General features: G+C 42.0%; 2 protein-coding genes across 2 annotated transcripts; both read right to left on the reverse strand.

Moving 5' to 3' along the window:
- Positions 1-266: 266 nt before the first annotated feature.
- Positions 267-10,236, reverse strand: ftr84 (finTRIM family, member 84). Its single transcript, XM_017713877.2, has 8 exons — positions 9,635-10,236; positions 8,568-8,663; positions 5,461-5,586; positions 5,023-5,130; positions 4,335-4,491; positions 4,106-4,159; positions 3,863-3,916; positions 267-1,483 (listed from the first exon to the last, which is right to left on the reverse strand). The coding sequence occupies exons 1-8, from the start codon at positions 10,187-10,189 to the stop codon at positions 951-953; spliced, it is 1,683 nt and encodes a 560-aa protein (XP_017569366.2). The 5' UTR covers positions 10,190-10,236; the 3' UTR covers positions 267-950.
- A 3,584-nt stretch (positions 10,237-13,820) lies between these two features.
- LOC108437045 (green-sensitive opsin-2-like) lies at positions 13,821-19,523 on the reverse strand. The gene is made up of 6 exons (XM_017713873.2): positions 19,234-19,523; positions 18,753-19,049; positions 16,532-16,700; positions 16,261-16,426; positions 15,075-15,314; positions 13,821-14,513 (listed from the first exon to the last, which is right to left on the reverse strand). The coding sequence occupies exons 1-6, from the start codon at positions 19,334-19,336 to the stop codon at positions 14,421-14,423; spliced, it is 1,068 nt and encodes a 355-aa protein (XP_017569362.1). The 5' UTR covers positions 19,337-19,523; the 3' UTR covers positions 13,821-14,420.
- Positions 19,524-21,913: the final 2,390 nt, after the last annotated feature.

Raw genomic sequence — 21,913 nt, forward strand, 5'->3', positions numbered from 1 at the left:
CTGTCGGAAGCAAAAGCTTGTATCTCCAGAAAAGGTAACTTTACAAGAGGATGAAAAATAAATTACTTTCAATTTAAGTCAATGGAACCAAACATTTTTTCCAAGTCATTTTTGGCCATTTATTTTGGTCCATCCTTCATGAACAATATAGGCCAACATGCATGTTGAAATTATGTCAAAAACTGAAAATCAACAAAAATGGAGTTACAAGGTTTAGTTCCAACAACAGCGACATGCATCTGGAATTGTCTTTGCAAAAACGTGAGTTACAGGAAACAAAATAGCATCAATTTTAATATGGATTTATATTTACATTAAAACAGCCACAACGTACATACAGCATATAAACAGTTTTATCTACAGCAGATGTGTCAGGATCCAGTCCTCACAGGACAAAAGACTGCAGACTTCAGCACACGGCCTCCTTAATCACACCTGATTCAGCTCATGAGCTAATTGGCATTAGATGAGGGTGAATGCTGGGCTCTGCTGCAGGTTGGCCCGGACGGTCAGTTTGACATGCCTGATCTACTCCAACGGAATAAATGACACCAGCTTCAGATTTAACCCTGCGAAATGACTTTTATCACCAATTATACCAAATATTTTCAGTCATATTTAAAAAAAGAGTAGAAATTGTGTGGAACGTACAGATTCAGAAATGTCATGCTTGTGTTTGTACGTGGAAGAAAAGACGTTTTGTCACGATTTAAATGTGCGCTTACAGTCAAGAACATACTTTTCATTTTTGACATTTAAAAAAATGTTTTGACTGAGAAATGAAAGCCAGAATAAAGCCAGAAGAGCTGATTTGAAGCTGTCAGTGTAGTGTAAATGGCAGTACAATCCATTGTAATTCAGCATGTAATTAAATATGTAATTACTTAATTAAATTTAAATATGATGGCAAAACAAAAGTCGTGGCTTTCGACCTCTAGGGGTTAGATGTTCTAGGTGTTTTTCTCCAGTGAGCACAGGGATACTGAGGCACCGACTCCAAATCCAGCATACAGTGGCTCGGCAAACCTGGGCTGGAACCTGTAGATGAGCTCCATGGATTCCGAGACAGTATAGAAAGACACAGAGTTCCCAGGAAAGTCCAGATACACACCGATCCGCGTGGCCCTGGTCGAGACTGGCAGGTCTTTGTCCATCTTGTTGTGCCAGGCAGAGTATCCGGACTCCGAGCATAGTAAGCTCCAGGAGCGGTCGTTGTATCCCAGAAGGCTGTGGGAGTTCTTGCCTTTGCGGCTGATGCTCTTGTAGGCAACGCCGATGGAGAACTCTCCGCTCCATTCCACTTCCCAGTAGTGCCTGGACCCGCTCAGTGGCTCAGCACACAGAATCTGGCAAAAGCCATCAAAGCGCTCTGGATGATCCGGGTAAAACTGCACAGGGCGTTTCCGGACCACCTTGCGATTCCCCTCAGACAGGACCAGCTCCTTATAGGCGGTGTTGGGATCAAAGGTCAGTCTGACTGCATCTGTTGACCAAGAGAACATCTTTGATCTTAGATCATGGGATTTAGGATTGTTTATGTGAGTAGCTTGTCACAATCAAACGTTTTTTAATTTCAGTATTTCAGATGTCTTTGATATTTTCGATTTAAAATAACTACATATTTTAGAGAAATCTTTCCAAGTACTGTTGATAGAAGTACTAAAGTTCTCTTTGGGTCTTATTCTTTTGATAAAACCTGCTAGCCACTGAAAAGTTCAAGACGGACACCATATTCAAGATGGTAATATAATTTTTTCTTTGAAACGTTCACCCACAGTTTTCCTGTGTGAATGATCTACGTTTCACAGTTTTCCTGTGTGTCAAATCATACATTTTAACCACGAAGAAGGTGAATTTAAAACATGCTATCATAATTTACTGACAGCTTGGCAGGCTAACATGCCTAGAAGTGGTGCGAATGGTAGAGGTATTTTGAGATGTAAGGATTTAGTAGTAAAGGTAATGCTTTTAAGATTAAGAGACCCACAACAGGGAAATTTCACCTCTGCATTTAACCCATCCATGAAGTGAAACACCACATACACTCTAGTGAGCACACTTGCCCGGAGCGGTGGGCAGCCCAATCCACAGCGCCCAGGGAGCAGTTGGGGGTTAGGTGTCTTGCTCAAGGACACCTCAGTCATGTGCTGTCGGCTCTGGGGATCGATCCGGCGACCTTCCGGTCACAAGGCTGGTTACCTAACCTCCAACCCATGACTGTCCCCTTTTTGTTTTAGACGTCAGTCACAGCCTCTGGAGGGACTACTGGCACCAGTCTTCACTGCTTATCCAACTCTAAAAGGATGCTTTGTGCACAGTAGTGGCCACACCCTGGACACTGCGTTGGCTAACAGGCTAAACTAGGTGATAGTAGCAGAAGGTTTCAGGGTACAAGGGAATAAGTCAGACTCCAAAATAACATGCAAGTACTCAGCACTTATCCTTGACTGATAGATGTTGAACGTTCAAGGAAGATGAGAAGTTGAGAAATTGGGAAAAGTGTAGGCCATTTTTTCAATGTCTTAACCTAATATCCCATATTAGAATGTGCATAAATCACTGTGATCAAGATGGTAAAAAGATAATCCTTCAGCCTTAATAATCAAACCATCACATAAGATGGTAGACTCAGCACCAGTGCCTTCTAAATGGCAAACTGACAAATGTTTGTGCCAAAAAAGAATGAAGATCTCCAATCATCACATACACATAATTAAAAAGAATGTAATGGCTGCACCGAGACTGCAACCAATGTTCCTCTCTTTCATGACATAAATGTCTTACCCATTGTTCTGGATTTGGAAAGACTGGATGAGGGTGGTGGTATTGAAGAATTGATACATTATTCATTATGATTAATTCATAATATATCTTTTCTGCAATTTATGCATGCATTTGCATTATTTATCAGAAATTGTACAAAAAATTACCATACCAACTCTGTTGCTTGTATCCACGTTTGAAAGATTATTACAGTTAACTGCTGCACTTCATAGCAGTCTCATTTCAGAGTGAAGGCATGAACTTTGATCAATTGCTGCCTCATTACATTTAGTGGTAATGTGTCCATTTTACTCACTAGATATACTGTCCTGTTGTAGAAGCCAGCTTCATGTTTTCGACTGGCCGTGTCACACTTTCTTCTAGCATTTGCTGATATTTAGTGGAATGCATTCTTCCATCGATCTGTTTGGCAGCCACCGGCCAGTGGGTGCCACACAACTCCAAAGCAGAATAGATCGACCACACTTGGCAAGTTGTTCTTTGCGTCAAATGCTGATCCATTTTTTTTTTCCAAAAGTTCCTTTGGTGATTGTGGCAAAAGCGTTACATTTTACCACATCATTCCACAGCATTTATCTAGATGCTGTTTTGTATACTTCAGACTGATTGTGATGAAGTCATAGGTAAGACAGTATGCCTTTTTCATGAAGGTCATATTTGTGAAAGCAACATTGCACAGTAGAGTGGTACACCTGGTACACCACCATGCTGAGTGTGAGAGCCTGACTCACTCTAAAATGATACCCTGTCTAATTGTGAAGCAATGTCTGCTCAGCAGGACTGTATTTGTACAACACATTCTAGCTTTAACTCCATTATGAGTAACAGATTTTTTTAGGTTGTTTCTTTAAGAAAAAGCAGGTTTTGGGTCCACTTCTAGCTATGAGTATGAAAATGACCAAATATTTGAATGTGTCATGTTTTAATGGTGGTGCAGTCAGTATCTCATCAGCTGGATGCCTGGTTCGATATATCTACTGCCGTACCATACCATACCATACTATTACCATACCGTACCATACTACTACTGTACCATACCATACTACTACCGTATTGTGGTCTGTGTGGCTTGACTTACATCTGAGGAAGTCTGCTCTGGTTTTGGGCTCCTGCAGGTCAGTTCTTGTAGGTGCTGCAGGTGTGGAAGAAAAAAGTTTCACTTTAGTGACTCAACCTTTAATACAAAGTTCTGAAAGAAGTAGAAACTTTGCTAATACTTGCTAAGCCAGAAAAGTTAAAGGTTAAAGGCTTGGTAAAATCATTGACATGCTATTGAATGGAAACTAGATAAAGTACAGCACCTACAGAACACTCATGTTACCTTTAATGCGACCTCCAGACCTGGGGATCAACACATAGACTGGGATATCACTCACTATGGGGGAAAAATCATTTTCTATTAGTGACCACAAGTAATGATATAAGAAGTGAAGCCTCTGAGGACTAGTTAGTATGAACTCACGCTAACTACTGTAGCTCACTCCGTTAAATTCATTATTAGTATTTCAGGGTGAAGTAACCCTTTTGTGTAAGATAGTTTAGTAAAATACCTTTTTTGGACATGTTGCCCAGCTCTCTTTTGCAGATATCGTCCAGGTGTTCTTTCATGTCAGTTGCGGTTTTAGTGACCTCACCGAAGGAGAATTCTGGGTTTATTAGGACTTTAGGCACCATAGGTTCGGGGGCGATGGACAGTGCTGGAAAATTCTACAAAGATTAAAACCCTTGTGACCAGATGTTCTAGAATTCTCTTCTTTCATCAGTTTCTGATATTTGTAATGTAACTGTATACTGTGCTTGTGGTATACAGTTCCGGCATTATGTATGTGTTGTAGTTTGATGTTATTTTGTGGCTTTGGCAAGGAACAAGGAGACTGAGGAAGCAGGGTGAACCAATGCAAACGCTGTTTCATTTGGCAACTCATAAATACAGCGTAGAGCACACAGCTTGGTAGTTAGCCACAGAACAACGTAAAGCTGTCCATGCTGGTGGGAGGCAAATAAATCCCATGAACTGTAATGTAAACAATGTAAACTTACCAATCTTGCTGGCTACACACAATACACAAGATCAGTTAGTGGAGAATGCTTTGCTATTGCTTCTTCTACTATGTACCGGACGGCTGTTTATCACGTTTCTACCTGTCATTATTTTTTGGATTCGTCCGTCTTTTTCGTACTGGCTACAAAAAGTTCATTTAGATTCTTGTAAACATGTTGCGGTGTACTGTGCTGTACCTGTAGAAAGTGTATGTTGTCCTCAGTATCAAGTATCTGCCGTAACTCTGCGTCCCGCCGCTGGAGCTCCATGATCTCCTGCTCCAGGCGCTCCACGTAGCCTTGGGCCTGCCAACACATTTACCATGTACATTAGTAAATCAATCAAACTGGGTCTTCACAATCCGCTCCTTTCTATCCGTGTAATATTGCTTTAGATTAGGCAGCAAAATGTAAGGTTGTGTAATCAATATTGGTCTTTGAAATATTGATATTGTAGAAGGCTGCAATTTGCAAAGGAACCCTCAGTTTCTATACTGTGTGCTGTGAGCATTTACTAGTACATTTTTAAATGGATTGCAGGCCATTTCGCAATTACAGAAGAAGTGGATTAGCAGTGGAATCCATATACTTGAATACATGGAGGGAGTTTGAATTGTTTTGCAAGAAGATACTTGCCTGAGCCATGGCTGCCTGGAGGTTAGCCTGAATAAGCTGGCAGATTTCAGCATGCCAGCGCTCCACAGACTGCAGCATCTCACTGAAGATCTTATCACTGGCCGCCTGGGCCCGGTGAGCATTGCCCTGCCACCAGGGGGCAGCGGAGAGCAGAAGTTTAATTATACGATACATCCCAACAGCTACATAGCAGTAGAAGGAACATATACTTTTGTCAGAGGTATTGTGGAGGTGTTATGATGTCGGTTCAATGCACAGCAGTGTTAGATTGTCTATAATCTTGGGATCGTTCTCACAACGAGAACACGGAACTCAAAGTAGGAGGTGATAGTGTAATTGTCAACATTGTCCAATGAACAATATGCCTGTTGTTAGCTTGTGAATGTTATATTAGTTCTCATCACTGGAAAGTCCCCCCAACAACTCCAGCATGAGCATGCACAGGTATGGCGTGTGTGGAGAGATCACATCATATGCAGTAAACATAAACATCATGTCTTGTGGGAGTGAAATAGTTCCGGATAGTGATTTGCAAGCCAGCTTGTGTGGCATGTGCTATCATTGAATTCTGAACTGTTTTACTGCTCTATTGTGGCTCTGCAGCAAAATTAGATTTTTAGGTAAAAATAAAATAATCATTCTTTGCAGTAAAATAACAGTTTCATCAATAAATGCTCTTAAATGTTGGAGAAAGATTCAAAATGATATTGATAATGATAATTTGGAGACAAATATACTTATTGGTATTTATTAGTACTAAACCGGCTTCCTGATAGGTTTAATCAGCAACGTGAAGCTGTCAAACGCTAAAAAGCTATAAAGCTAAAGTCGGCTTCTTATTCGCATTTTCCTGTTCCACCTGAAATACATTATACTTCCAAAAAATTTCGCTCGTCTGCCTTCACACGCATGTGAACGTGAGGGACATCTCATTTTTAATCCATAGGGTTTAATATGACGTCGGCCCACCATTTGCTGCTATAACAGCTTCAACTCTTCTGGGAAGGCTTTCCACAAGGGTTAGGAGTGTGCTTATGGGAATTTTTGACCGTTCTTCCAGAAACCCTTTTTTTGAGGTCAGACACTGATGTTGGACGAGAAGGCCTGACTCACAGTCTCCGCTCTAATTCATCCGAAAAGTGTTCTATGGGGGTGAGGTCAGGACTCTGTGCAGGCCAGTTAAGTTCTTCCACACCAAACTCGCTCATCCGTGTCTTTATGGACCTGCTTTGTGCACTGGTGCGCAGTCATGTTGGAACAGGAAGGGGCCGTCCCCAAACTGTTCCCACAAAGTTGGGAGCATGAAACTGTCCAAAATCTCTTGGTGTTGAAGCATTAAGAGTTCCTTTCACTGAAACTATGGGGCTGAGCCCAACTCCTGAAAAACAACCCCACACCATGATCCCCCCTCCACCAAACTTTACACTTGGTACAATGCAGTCAGACAAGTACCGTTCTCCTGGCAACTGCTAAACTTCAGATGGAGAAGCGTGATTCATCACTCCAGAGAACACGTCTCCGCTGCTCTAGAGTCCAGTGGCGGCACTTTACACCACTGCATTCCACGCTTTGCATTGTGCTTGGTGATGTAAGGCTTGGATGCAGCTGCTCGGCCATGGAAACCCATTCCCTGAAGCTCTCTACGCTGTTCTTGAGCTGATCTGAAAGCCACATGATGTTTGGAGGTCTGTAGTGATTGACTCTGTAGAAAGTTGGTGACCTCTGCGCACTATGCCCCTCAGCATCAACTGACCCCGCTCTGTCATTTTACATGGCTGACCAATTCATGGTTGAGTTGCTGTCGTTCCCAAACGCTTCCACTTTGTTGTGATACCACTGGCAGTTGACTGTGTAATATTTAGTAGCGAGGAAATTTCATCACCCAGTGACCCTTTCACTAATGTTTGTAGAAGCAGTCTGCAGGCCTAGGTGCTTCGTTTTATACACCTGTGGCCATGGAAGTAATTAGGACACCTGAATTCAAGGATTTGGATAGGGGAGTGAATAGTTTTGGCAATATCGTGTAGTGCAGCAGTTACATTCTAGCATATCAGGCACCTTTTAAAGTGGAACAGGAAAATTCAAAGGAGAAGCTGACTTCTGTTCAGTAAAAAGTCGAACGCTGAGAGACAAGAAACTTCTAAGAAGAGTTTCCTGCCAGATATGCGAGAAAAACGGCTATAGCTGAGGTAAGTCTTAAAGCAGAGTAAAGTAAGTCTTGTTTTTAAGCCTGTACTAGCACATTAGCACATACTGAGACATATTTACAGCCGAGACGGTAAAATGGACATAAAATGTGGTTAGATTTTTTTTGAAAGAGCAAAATGGCTCTTTTTAACATCTGACCCCTGGACTAGAGGAATTTCAGGGTGGGTTTTAGAGGGGACATGCAACAGATTTGTTAGCGGCAGATTTCGCCTCGATCCAGCACCAAAAGTTTAACAGGTTGTCACCAGACATGTATTCTTTTTCTGAGATCACATCTCGCCCCTCAAAACTAGATTTCATGTAGCAATTTTCATATTTTGACTTTTTTTAACGGCCTGAGGATCCAGTGATATATGGGGAAAAAAGTAAGTTACCACAAGGCATGACAGTAGCAATTTGCAGCAATGACATTCATTTTTTTTCATTGAGAAAAACTCTCGGAATTCTTTACAGTGGCATGGCACAACTGCAAAACGATGACTTAATTTTCAGTAGTCTAACAGTGATGGGCATGGATTGATGACCGTAGATAAATCTTAATTTATCAGTTTACTTAATTGGGTATTCAATTAAGGCATGTGGGGCACACAATCTCGACATTCTTAAACATGTTTTAGAATAAGTGTGCGGGGTAGAACTGAATAGGTGACACAAGCAGGTCATTATATGTCTCACACTGGGCTGAATGTGTATGGAAAACAGTCAAGCAAAAGATGATGTGGGTCGACTAAAAGACAAAGACTGATCAATACATCAACCCCAGTGTCAGATACAGCTCACCTCTTATGTTAGTTGCATGCAGTATTCATCATACACTCACATTGTAAATGGGGAATAGCTGTTTCCACCGAACGCTGCCTGTACCGTCAGGTGGCAGCAATGGCTAAAGACGTACTCACTTTCAGAACCTCCACGTTATGTCTGAGCTCCTGCAACTCCTTCATGCGGTCCTGGATAATATGCTGGACTTCAGACTGGGTCACTACCAGCACTTTCTGAAAGACATTTGTGCATGTGAGAGATGCTGAAACCTTGAGTTTCGGCAGATATCAATATCACTACCATCGCTAATATTTGTTTATACCAAGACTGTAGATTCCACCACACCGAATTTGCTGCTTGACTGTTTTAGATGTGTCAGGAATGTCACATAACTGAGAGCTGTAGTTAACTTAAATGGCTTCAAGCTTGGGAATAAAGTGGTACAGAAGGCTATCCTTACATTTAGTTTGTCCAGAATTGTTAAATTTGTATCTTTTCATTCAGTTTTAACAGTATGCAGACTGCAACTATGTAGCAGTTTATATTGAAAAATCATGAAGCACTTGTTTGAACAGATAAGAATTTCTATACTCAAATAACAGTTAGCATTCAGTATTTTTTTCCATTAGACTACGTCTTAACTCTCTTTATTTTGTATTTAGTCAATTTTTTCTCTTAGTTATGGTGATTTTAACCCCTTAGCTTGGACCTTCCTTTCACACAATTTCACCAAGAGGGTGAAGGCTCGGACAAGCTTCCGCTAACACAATGTTATGACCATCCTATCTGACCAGAGAGAGGTAGAGCTTTTATGCTTTCTTGGACTCCTGCAGTGTGTTTACTGTAGTGGTCACTGGTGATCTGCAGTAATCATGAGGTCCTGTTTGTACTCTGGTGTTGGCTGGTAGCCAGTACATTCAGCTAAGCAGGGCTAACACTAGACAGTTTTTCATTTAAACATTTTCATTATATTTTTAATATAATAATAATACATTTAATATATGTCCCTAGGAAAAACTTTGGTTGTAATTTTTCATTTTGGAAGGGGTCCCAGACTCTCTGTAACCCCACCATATATGGGTAAATGGTAGCATGTTCAACCACATGCACCTTAAACACAAAGCACAAAGCACTAAATCATCCGAGCAGGTTTGGATAGCCTCCAGTCAAATTGTCTGTAGCCTCATCTGTTATGGTTTCTCACCTGCTTCTCGGCACGCTCTTCTTCAGCGCTGACCGTGTTGTGGCTGCGGTGCTCCCTGACCGTGCAGAGCACGCAGATGCACATCTGGTCGGAGCGGCAGAACAGCTCCAAGCCCTTCTCATGCTGGGGGCAGATTTTGCGGTCCAGGTGGCCCGTCTCATCCACCAGCTTGTGCCGCTTGAAGGTGGCTGACTCATAGTGAGGCTTTATGTGTGTCTCGCAGTAGTAAGCCAGGCACACCAGGCACGACTTGACCGCCCGGTTCCGCCGGCCTGTGCAGAAATCGCACAGGGCTTCCCGTTTGAGGTACGGGAAGGGTGCGAGCTCCGGCAATGGCGAGGGGGGCACATGGGGACCAACATTGGGCACATTCCGGCGCAGGACCGGCCGAGGGGTAAAGGTGGCCCGGCATTGGGGGCAGCTGTAGACACCAACCTGGTCGGCCTGGTCCCAGTAGATTTTAATGCACTCGAGGCAGAAAACGTCTCCGCAGGGGATGGTGATGGGGTCCCGGAGCTCCTCTGCACAAAGAGAACACACGTAGGAGTCTGTCATGGTTGGAGAAAAAGAAGCAAGACAACTGGGATGGATTGATGGTGGTGTGGTTGTCCAGAAAGCAAGAACATTTGAAGACTGGTACCAGTATTTATAGAGTTGGATGTCATTTGTTGATCCATGGGAAAAAATCCAAATCCATAAATTCACACACTCTCTGAAAGTGAGACAGTGTTTGTATGTATACAGAGCTGGGAAGTTGATGGCTTAGTTTGTGTATTTGTCTATGGGCTACGAGGCTGTGGGTTACCAGCATGGAAAGCATGGAACCTTGTAGAGATGACACCAAAGGACGAAAAACCATGTATGCATGTCCAAAAGCAGCTACATGTGCATTTACAGCAGAAATCTTGCTGTAATCTGGTGTAAATGAAATAATATGTAATATTTCCCTGTCATTTTTTGAACAAGTTTGTGAATTTACTAAGGACTAGAGGATGACCAACCCAAACTTTACATCTACAAGGTGGACTGACAAGGAAGGAGTGTAATAGAGTGGACAGTGAGTGGACAACTTAGTTTAAAAACTCCAGCACTACTGCTGTGTCTGATCCTCATGCCAGCACAACTCACACTAACACACCACCACCATGTCAGCGTCACTGCACTGCTGAGAATGATCCCCCTGCTCTGTGGTGGCCCTGCGGGGGTCCTGATCACTGAAGCACAAGATAAGAGGTTCCTAATAAGGTATGCAGAGAAACACATGGACTACAGTCTGTAATTGTAGAACTACAAAGTGCTCCTGTATGGTAAGAGTGCCCAAAAAATTCAAGGAAAACATCAGACTTTTATTAATCAACGTGTCTTTCCTCACTTTGACACGTGAGTTTCATGTGATCACACAGTGTCATGGGTATAATGAGCACTGTGTCAACAGTAAACACTCTATGCAGGTAGCCGATGGCATAACACACACACACAAACATGTTTACCATGTCTCTGAGAGAAACAACAAATATCGGTCAAGGTCAGTGGGCATCTGGCAAAATGCTACACTTAGGCAAAGCAAGCTGCTTCTCAGTTGCTCCATAAACACACAGGTAAACAAAGCTTTTTATCTGCTGGCTTCTTATTTGAATACCTACTTACCAGCTTCTGATTCAAACTGTACTGTGCAAGTGACAAAGTATAACTGCTGCACCATTTAAGGTGAAGCAGAACATTCTAATAAACTACTGGTAATTATGAAGCAAACTGCAGCCTTGTTTTGTTCTGCAGAAAAACGTTATGTCTGTAGGATTCTTCTTAATGAAGGAGGACACTGTTTGAGCTAAGTAAGAAAAACTTTATTCGGTCAATATAAAGTTTTAGGTATCAGTATTGTTACAGAAGGTCGCTGGTTCGAACCCCTGAGTTGACAGTGTCCATAAGCAACGCGCCTAACCCTCAACTGCTCCCCACCTCAATGCCACCTTTCTTCCTTTCTTCCTTCTTGCCAACATATTGTGTACAAGAAATATACAGGGTGAGTTAAAAGTCACAGGACAGGTTTTATTTTATTTTATTTTTTATTTTATTAGCGACTTTTATCTCTGGGGTCATCTCAAACAAATTGTGTACGCTGAGAAAATCCGCAACAAACACCACCTTCAGCACCACATCAGGGAGGCTTGTGACAGCATTTCCCCAGAGATTCTCATGCGGGTTCAGCTCTGTGGTCAGCACCAGGGACAGCACATTGAACACGTCAGATAGCTGCATCACAGGCCATGTTCCCAGTTGTTGCTGCAACTTTCTGTGTTGATAACTTTTGAACCAAAACAGATATTGCAAATCTGATTGTGGCTCGATTTCTGAGACAGTTCTGGTCTTTGATCTGCTGCATGACCACCTTCCCACTGGAAAAACTTGGCCTTAATCCAATATGGCGGCGTTCAAGATGACGGCCGTGTTCCGGACACAGCCTAAAAGATAGGCCCCCTCACCCGTTACTTGCTGGGGTATTCAGATCTGTGTATCCTGCCTTTCGCCCGAAGACCGCTGGGAACCGCTGGAAAGGCTCCAGCACCCCCCCCCCGCGACCCTGACAGAGAAGCGACTTAGAAAATGGATGGATGGATGGATATTTATTCACATAATTCAAGACTCAGAAAGTTATTTCAGTGAAAGCGAAGTTTGACGTGACACATTAACGCGTGTATTGGCAGCACTTACATATAACAAATGAAGAAATGAACACTGAACAAGTATTGCTTATCAAGTATGTGCCTGTGTGCTTATGTTTTGCGTGTGTGCATCTGTGTCTGTTGGGTTTCTGGAGAAACTATTTCACCCACATGAGTAATAATTTCGACATATTTTCTCTGGGCTGTGTTTGTGAATGGTGAGAGATACAGATGAGGTATTTGTCCCCTCCAGAATGGGAGTCCCCTTACTAAACCCTTTGTGTACAGGTTCTCATGCATAATTGGTGCAGTATTTCATCACTGTGGGTGGTGTTAAGGAGACCCCTTCCCTGAGCTTTATTTGCTGGTACAGCTGTGGACAAGGCATGTCATTCATTCAAAAAGCATTTCCCAAAAGAAAAGAAAAAAAAAACAAAACAAAACCTCTTCTCCACAGCAATCACCCTGGCCTAGCACTAGATTGGGAGAATAATAGAGTCCGTATATAAGTTTTTATAAAGATACTTCTTGAGTTATATTTGGTAGGGGGAACACGTTCGACTGAGACTGTTCACTCGTCTCCATATGGTCCTATTAATCACACTGTTTGAAGTCTGGACCACATAAAAACATTGGAGTAATATGTTTTTTGTTATACAATGCAAGAAAAAGTGTTACATTCTTAATAACAGTAACCATGAAGCCACACGATGACTATAATCTTATTTCCACGAGCGGTGGTTAATAAACACAACAAACACAGAACTGACAATTCAGAAATAACGCTTTATCACAGTCATACAAAAGACTGATTTTGGTAGCATTTTAATGGGAAATACTTCCCAGTGTAGTTCTCCACCGGTGGAAACACGCTTTTTGGGCCCTTTTGCCTCCCGTAGTTCCAGCGTTGCCTGATTTCTCAAAGGGAACAGGATTTCCAGGGGGGAACTGAATTGGACACAACACTGGTTCTCCCTCTCTCTGCTGTTCTGCACTGTACCTGCCTGTGTGTCCTGAAGTTTACGGCTATTCAGTCACTCATGCCACGATTCCTCAGCCGCGCTTCATTTTAAAAGGAGCCCAAAACTCCACACCCCGCACCTTCCAAACCTTCACTCAGGCTTCATTTTCAAACGAGATTCATGATAAAGTAACTAAATGAAAGCTAAGCTGTTGTCACTGCAGCAAAGCAGCAGGTTTGTGAAAAAACAAAAGCAGTACATCACCAATGCAGCACAATCTGGACCTGTTCACTGTGAGGTGTTGCAGCTATTTAGACATTAATGTCTGTGTGTTGAGCTCTTTTCAGAGGACCGTAAATCTGCACTGCTATACAAACTATACACTGACAACTTTAAGTTATATCCAAGTTTCATTTCTATAGTGTCATCCCAGGAAAAGATGTAATACAATATTTACAGAAATGTGAGGGGTGTATTCACTTCTGTGAGATACTGTATATATGGGTGTTGAGGAAAACAGGAAAAAGGCGAATTGGATTGCAAACATTTGCTTTATTTTGCTAGAGAAAAAAAAAACATACAGCACATACATTTGTTTTGGGTTGTTTTTTTTTTTCATTTTTTGAAAATGCATGTCTAGTCTAGAGTATTCAACAGGTGCAAAGACAGGGTTAGGCCATCTGTTTCTATAAACATACACTTTTACACCAGCACTCCCGCCAGGTGATAACCTCTCAAGTAAGACATATATAAGAGATAACCGATACAGAGCTGTCATTGGCATTAAGAATGTCTTTTGTGGATAGTAAAAGGAGGGGTGTGGGACCCCTTCTGGCCTTCATTTCTGGTTCAGCTGTTCAGTAGCAGAGGTCAGTGGTTTGAGAACATCACATGCAGAATTCCAGCATATCGAAAAACAGTCCAGGTGTAAAGCGAACACACCAGGAGCACATTAGAGCATGTGTCAGAACACCCTGCACACTCAATGATAAATGTCGTCATAGCCACTATCATGGAGTCCTGACATGAAATAAAAAATATTTCTTTATGGTGCTGAGCTATGCTAAGTGACCATAATGCATGTAGCATACAGTGCAGGCTGATAATGACTGCAGTCCATGTGTGATCCTGATATGTGTCCTTGTATCCGGTATATACTGTTCACGAGGCCGTAGACACTTCTGTGGTAGAGCCAGAAACCTCTGATGCGTCCTCCACCTTCTTTCCAAAGAGCTGCAGGATACAGCTACGGAACTGAGAGAAAAAGTCATGCGTCATTTAAATTGCTCTGCAAAACATGTCAAATCTTCCCAATGAAAAAGCATTATTTTAAAAACTACAGCATTAGATTGGGACGCTATGCGCAGCTTGTGGTTTGAATATAGATAGTGTGTTTATAATGTTGAATACTCTAACAAACTAAAAAAGGGAAACTAATTTAAGGCATGTTTTCAGCCACTGCCGTATTGGAAATCGAGACACCACTTTATTGTATGGATTTGGTGAATCGTTACACCCCTAGTTTCACGTAATCATTCCAATTAGTTATGGAAATGTAATGATGTTTGTGTGCTATGCCTTTGTCCCAGTTTGAGCACCAAGCCTTTAGCAACTTCATGGATAATTATCTTCTCCTTCATGAGTGGGTTCAGGGGAAAACAAAACTATGCACAGAGCACCTTCAAGAGCACCTTCAAAGAAAGATTGGATAAAGATTGTCTCAGGTACTTCCAGGTCTATTTTGAGTTTTGAGAGAGGCCTGGGGAGCACGCTAGACTGCGCAAATCCCTATCCAGAGATATCCTGAGATCTCACCTGGCGGTTCATGAAGACGTAAATGATGGGATTGTAGATGGTGGCACTCTTGGCAAAGTAAGCTGGCATAGCTGCCGCCAGTGGGTGCCATGCATAACCAGGGTTCAAGGCGGAGAAGGTGGCAAAAAAGGTGTATGGTCCCCAGCACACAACAAAGGCCAGGATCATCACTACCACCATGCGAGACACTTCCTTCTCTGCCTTTTGAGTGGATTCTGAGTCCTTCTGTTGCTGGGCAACCTATTTGGAAAGGAAGAGTAAGAGATCCTGTGGATTCTTTCATGACCTTAAGAAGATATGTGGATTCTGGGTTCATTAAAGTATTCATGTAAACATTTGGAAAGTAATGGAAAACCCCCTTCATGTCCACTCACGTAAATGTGATCTAAAAAAATCCCAATTATGGACTTCAAGGGTATGCAACTTGCAGCTCATTCACCAACCATTCTAAAGAAGAACTTTCTTCTCAGAAACACTCATAGTTTTCATGAAGATTCTGACAATGTTTTAGTCAGATATTGCTAATAAAAGCAAACTGCTGTGTTTATGTATGTCATCTGACTGCATGGCTCACAGATCACAGCATGTTAATATCTCTTCACCTTATTCTCACTACCTCAAGTCCAGAAATGTGTGCATTGTTGGTGCTGCGCTGTCCTGTCTGTAGACTGCATCTAATGTCTGTTTAATTTATTGTATTTATTATATTGTTTCTAGCTTAATTTTTTTGTTTGCACACTGTGTCTGCACATTGTATTTTTTGTTCCTTGCTGCACTGTGTTGTTCCTGGATGAACGTAATTTCACTCCACTGTGTACTTGTACATAGATAGAATGACAATAAAAGCCTCTTGACTTGAAGACTTAAGTAATACTATTTTAATTCCACAAATGGGGAAATTCCACCTCTGCGTTTAACCCATCCGTGAAGTGAAACGCCACATACACACTAGTGAATACACACACACTAGGGGGCAGCGAACACACTTGCCCGGAGCGGTGGGCAGCCCTATCAAGTGTTGTCAGCACTAGGGATCGAACCGGCACCTTTCCGGTCACAGGGCCAGTTCCCTAACCTCAAGCCACGACTGCCCCCAGTTGCCTTACACTGAAGCACACTTGCATTTCCTCTAGTTTGAAAGCCTTCATCATAAATGTGCTTCTTTATAGATGCAGGTGTGAGATACCTGGTGGATGGCGCTCCAGACAAAGATGTAACAGATGATAATGATGGAGAGAGGAAGAATACAGCAGGTCAACATCAGTGTGATCATGTAGGATGCCACACCGGGATCCTCACTTCCACTAAACACATCAGGGCCACAAGATGTCTTCAGGCCATGAGGCCAGTACCTGAAAAAAAGAAAAGTTAGAATAGAGAGGAGTGAGGACTTATTACCTTCTATTCTTAATCAGTTTCTTCTGTGTGAATTTGCTTGCGTGCGCTTGCATATCTACCTGCTCCAGCCAAAGATTGGAGGGGTGCACCAGATGATGGACCAAATCCAGGAGAAGATAATGCCTCCTGCTGCCCACTTCCCATCAAATTTGACATTACCAAATGGCTTGCACACCACCACCCAGCGCTCCCATGAGATTATAGTCAAAGACCACAAAGCTGTGATACCTGCAATAGTGAGAGAGTGATGGTTACAGGTACAGCATCTCACCCCTCACATTTCTGCAAATATTTTATCATATCTTTTCATGGGACAACACGAAAGAAATAAAACTTGGATATAACTGAAGGTGAAAGTGATGGACTGGCCAAGAATGTCTCCAGACCTAAACCCAATTGAGCACCTGTGGGGCATCCTCAAGCAGAAGGAGGAGCGCAAGGTGTCTAACATCCATCAGCTCCATGATGTCATCATGGAGGAGTGGAAGAGGATTACAGTAGCAACCTGTGCAGCTCTGGTGAATTCCCAGCCCAAGAGGGTTCAGGCAGTGCTAGATAATAATGGTGGTCACACAAAATATTGACACTTTGAGCACAATTTGGACAATTTGCTGCCAGCTGTTTAGACACTAATGGCTGTGCGTTGAGTTCTTTTCAGAGGACAGTAAATCTGCAATGCTATAGAAGCTGCACATGGACTAAGTTATATCTAAGTTCAACTTCTATAGTTTTGTCCCATGAAAATACGTAATTACATATTTGCAGAAATGTGAGTGGTGAAACTATTGGTGAAAGACAGCAGCTCCTAACGTTGACCACAGTGACAATATATATATGAATATACATTCATTTGTAGTTAATTGTGAGATGAAAGTCAGGCAGTAATCATTAGGCCACAAGATCATGTGACAGAACTCCCATATTTAGGAAGAAGGGTTAAATCTAAAGTCCTCCTCACAACCTGCAAGAAGTAAAAAGTTCAGTACCGTCTTAGTCGGTACTAGTAAAGTATTATTTGATTTAGCATAGTGCTATTCCAGAAGAAAATCCCGCTCACAGCTGTTCATATTAGCTAACTAATGAAAATCAACTAATTAACAGCCATTCATTGAGCTGGCTGTCTGCTTTTGATATGACGGTGAGAAAAAAAATATACTTACATCTATGCTTTGTGTATAACAGTGTGCTGAAGCACAGCTTAGTTTCATGCTTTTAATTTTCAGAGCACCCAAAGAAAAAGATCTTGAGGAGTAAACCAGTCATCAAATGAATTCAGGGTGCCAAAGTGATTAAGAATTAACATTACCCAGACAGCAGACTGTTTCGGGCTGATTCTGGCTTCTGACAAGAGGATTAGTTGACTACCAGGCATATGGAGGCAGAATAGGGCCAGATGCCAGACAACAGCATGCAGTTTATCTTATGTCTATATTGATGGGCCAGTTCTGGTGTGCTTGTGTGGGCCCACAGTGTAGTTGTGCCAAATTTGGGCCAAATCCATTAGTTCTACTTAATTTACACTGTGCAGGCCAGGTCTGGGCCAAGGACCCAGGTGGACACTGGGCCAGAACAAACCCAAGGATGTGGTCCACTAGTGGGCCAGACAAGACTAATCTAGGAAGATTAGAACGGTAATTCCGTGAAGTAGGCAGTAACACGTTAATGTTGATTCAACATGGATTTAGTGACTGCTATCTGTAAATATTAACCATTAAATACTAATAATAATATTAACCACTAAATTATATTAAATACTAGTCTGTAAATATTAACCATTCAGAAACAGTAATGTGGCTAAAATGCAATGAAGGAATGAAAGGTAGCAAAGATAAATTGCCATGACATTCAATGGTCTCTACTTGCATTCATTAAACATGGTCACTATGCCTGAGTGGTACATTATATACTTAACTTCACTAGCTGCATTTCCAGGATATTTTGTGGATTGACTGTGATCCCTGTAGGAGCAAGTCAATTACCAAAGGAGCTTGACACTTTCACAGATGTAGTGTGCTTGCAGTTAAACTCTTGATTCACTGGACTATCCCAGCCAAGGAGGTGCCCAAATCCTATCCCACCACCTATCAGTGGATTAGCTTTAACCAGATTAGCACAAGCTTGTTCTCTGACTCACACCAACAGGTTGTAGATATGTGTGCAGCACTGCTTGAAAGCTTGGCATATATACATTTGTCTTTTTCCAATACATTCACAGGGATGAATTCCAACGACGAGCAAATACAGTTTTTGAATCCCAATTTTTGAATCCAGCACACTTACCACAGACGGACACGGTCCACCCTTCAAAGATGCACAAGGGGTGCCCAAGGATGAAGTAGCCAAAGATCTGATTGATAACACTGATTGTGCTGGCGAGAACCGTTTCTCCAAGATCTGCTATAGCCAGGTTTACCAGAATCCAGTTTAGAGGGTGCCTCAGCTTCTTAAACTTTGCTGTTGCTACGATTACCAGACCATTAGTGAAGACGGATGCAATGACAACGAAGATCATCCATATGGAAGCAACGTTGTAGACCCAGCGAGGGGCAATATGGTAGTTTGGACCCTCAAATGGATCTGTGAAGAGAAGGAAAAACCTGTTCTTTTCGGCAACAAGGTTGTAATAAACACACTTTTTGATAAATATTTCTTTATATAACAGTTGCTAAAGGGCCAAAGTGTCTTTCACCACTGGATATTAAAGGCATTGCATTGGAACAATGAATTTTAGATGATGTATAATACAGAATTTTCTAATTACCTCTCGTATTGTTAGAATTTGTGTAAACAAACACAGACTCTCTTGTGGTGTCTTCATTGTAGCGGCGGGCAGCAAATACAGGTTCGTTCGCATGTGCAGCCATGCTGGCACTGAGAGCGGACCTCTCTGGAAGCCTGAGAGCAAGGACAGGCAACCTGGGATGTTCTTGGTGTCTTCTGACCTTCTGAGGTGCTTTTGATGATTGTGTGTCGTCTCTGCCTCCGTCAGTGAACCTCTCAGTCCTGGTGTCGCTCCTTGGTCTAGGTGATGTGCCTTGACATGTGTCTGCGTCTTGCTTTTATACTCACCCTTCCAGCTTTAACACCCAAAACCTGTTATCTCTGAGAGTGTCAAAGTGTCAGCCACACAGGATACAGGTCACCTTCCGGGTTTTCTGGATTACCTGCCAAAAACCTTCAATTGAATAAATAGCATGTTAGAAGCAATTAAGAAAGCCAGCAGGAAGAATCTTGGCTTGAGTCAATGTGTCAGTGGCTTAAAACACAACTCTGTCAAACACATTCTGCCAAGATGTGTCCAAGGCGGCTGGGCTGAAAGCCTAACAAGCTAATGCGTTAGACTTCACAAGCCAATGCTCCCATCTGGGCAACATGTGCGCTACCAATGAGATTATAAGATTCTTTTACTAACATGTCTTGTAATGAGGAAAGGAACTGTGCACCGGTTAAAATGATATCACTTGGAAACCTTTCTGGATAAAAACGCTAGGATTATTTGGTTCTTTTTAGATTTGTTTTTAGAAGCTTGAAATTTGAAACAATGTGACAGAATTATGGCCTTATGGGGCATTGAAGTTTTTGTAGCAACACTTTACTGAAGGGCAGCAACTCAAGGCTTAATGACACCTAAGCCTTTCACAACAACTGACATAAACATGCATATATGTTTATAACAATTTATTTCAGCCAGCATCAGTAATCATATAGGCTGCTTTTGGTGAAATTTTATTTCAGCAAGTGTTGGCAAATAGTGCTTTTTAGAAATAACATTCATAAATGTTCATATATATGTTTGTTATTTGTGATGAAAGGCTTCTATAGGTGTCATATAGTTTTCTGAAAGCTGCTCTTGAGTAAAATGCTACTTTATTAAAAACCTTTATGATCATTTATGACTAATAGTCTATAGCAGGGTTTCTCAACCTGTGGTACGAGGACCACCTGTGGGCTGCGAAACACCCTGTAATGGTCCACATACCTGAACTCTGGGGAGGCAGTAGTTCGTAGTGGACTGGTACTGTCCTTTACATGTCATAAAAACATAAGTGGAACAAATATTAACTTAATAATTAAGAACCAAGAAGCAAACGTTTTTAAATTATGACCAATATACGTACGAATAAAAGCACTGCTCGTCACACAGCGAGCCAGAGATGGAAAAGTTTGTCAGGGCGCGTTTCCACCCACCTTGTTTGGTGTGGACATATCAGACTTTTTCTTTCGTTCACTCCATTTTGACATTGACCTGCTGTGAAATAAAGTCATGGGAAAAGTGAAGATGTGCGTTTGATTGTGGCTCATTGATCGCATATCTTCGCTTTTTTATTGATGAGCATATTTTTTGGCCAAGCATCAGTGACGTGCGTGGTTAAACTCAAATTGATAAACCAATGACAAAGATGCAGATATAAAGTAGGGTTTATCAATATTGTTGACTATTGGACACTTATCTAAAAGCCTAGTGAGTGGAGTGTGGTTTGACTATTTCAAATGAATCACAAATATCCTCAAAACTACAGAGAAATCTCGAGACCAGAGGCAGTGTAGTATTTTCAGTGAAAACACCATGTAGTGCAGCTCCAAATCACAGTCCACCTCCACCTTGTACATTCTTATTCTTTTTGCTTTTTCCCCTTTTAACATCTCTGCAAATTTTGGAACCTGTAATTGAGCCAAAACGGATGATCTGATCTGATTCTCGGGTTTTCAGTTTCAGCACTTAAGAAAAGAAAAAGAAAATTTGTATTTAAAAAAAGTCAATTTTTTTGTTTCCTGGGGGCTGCTATTTGTATTCATAAAGATGGTGGCCTTGGGGTAGAAAAGGTTGAGAGCCCCTGGTCTATAATAAGCTTTACAGGTAGAAATCGCTCAGTAAGCAATAGGAAATATTGGCAATACTTTGCAGTGTTCTAAACTAAATCCTGGGCTTATGCACTACCTAACTGATTACACGTAAATATGAAATAAACTCAGAACTCTGGTGAGGTGGTTTGAGGTGGAGGATTGGTTGGTTGATGGTGATGATGAATGAGTCATGTGATCTCCCATTGATTTATAGGAAATGGAGTTTTCCAGACAGTCCATTGACTCAGGTGAGCCGACAGAAGAAAGGGACCCCCCCCACCACCACCAGGGAGTTCGGTGTAGCTGAGGGACAAGGGTGACCACAACAACCACCAATCACACTGCTGGGGATGCCTCAGTTGTTGGACAGATAAAGCAGGATATCCACTGGTGCAACTCCTACAGGGTTCACCGGCTTGGCTCCTGAGACGTTCTCTGGAAAGAGGGGCTTGCTTGTTAGGGTGTAGTTTGTGGAAGTCTGCCAGCAGATCAGACTCCAGGATGTCCTGGGCTACTACCCAGCTACATACCTCAAGATCATACTCTACACACTAGATACTGTGGATAACCTCATCTGCCTGGAGTCCAAAACCCTG

Source organism: Pygocentrus nattereri, chromosome 23, assembly GCF_015220715.1.
Source record: "Pygocentrus nattereri isolate fPygNat1 chromosome 23, fPygNat1.pri, whole genome shotgun sequence".
Taxonomy (NCBI): Eukaryota; Metazoa; Chordata; class Actinopteri; order Characiformes; family Serrasalmidae; genus Pygocentrus; species Pygocentrus nattereri.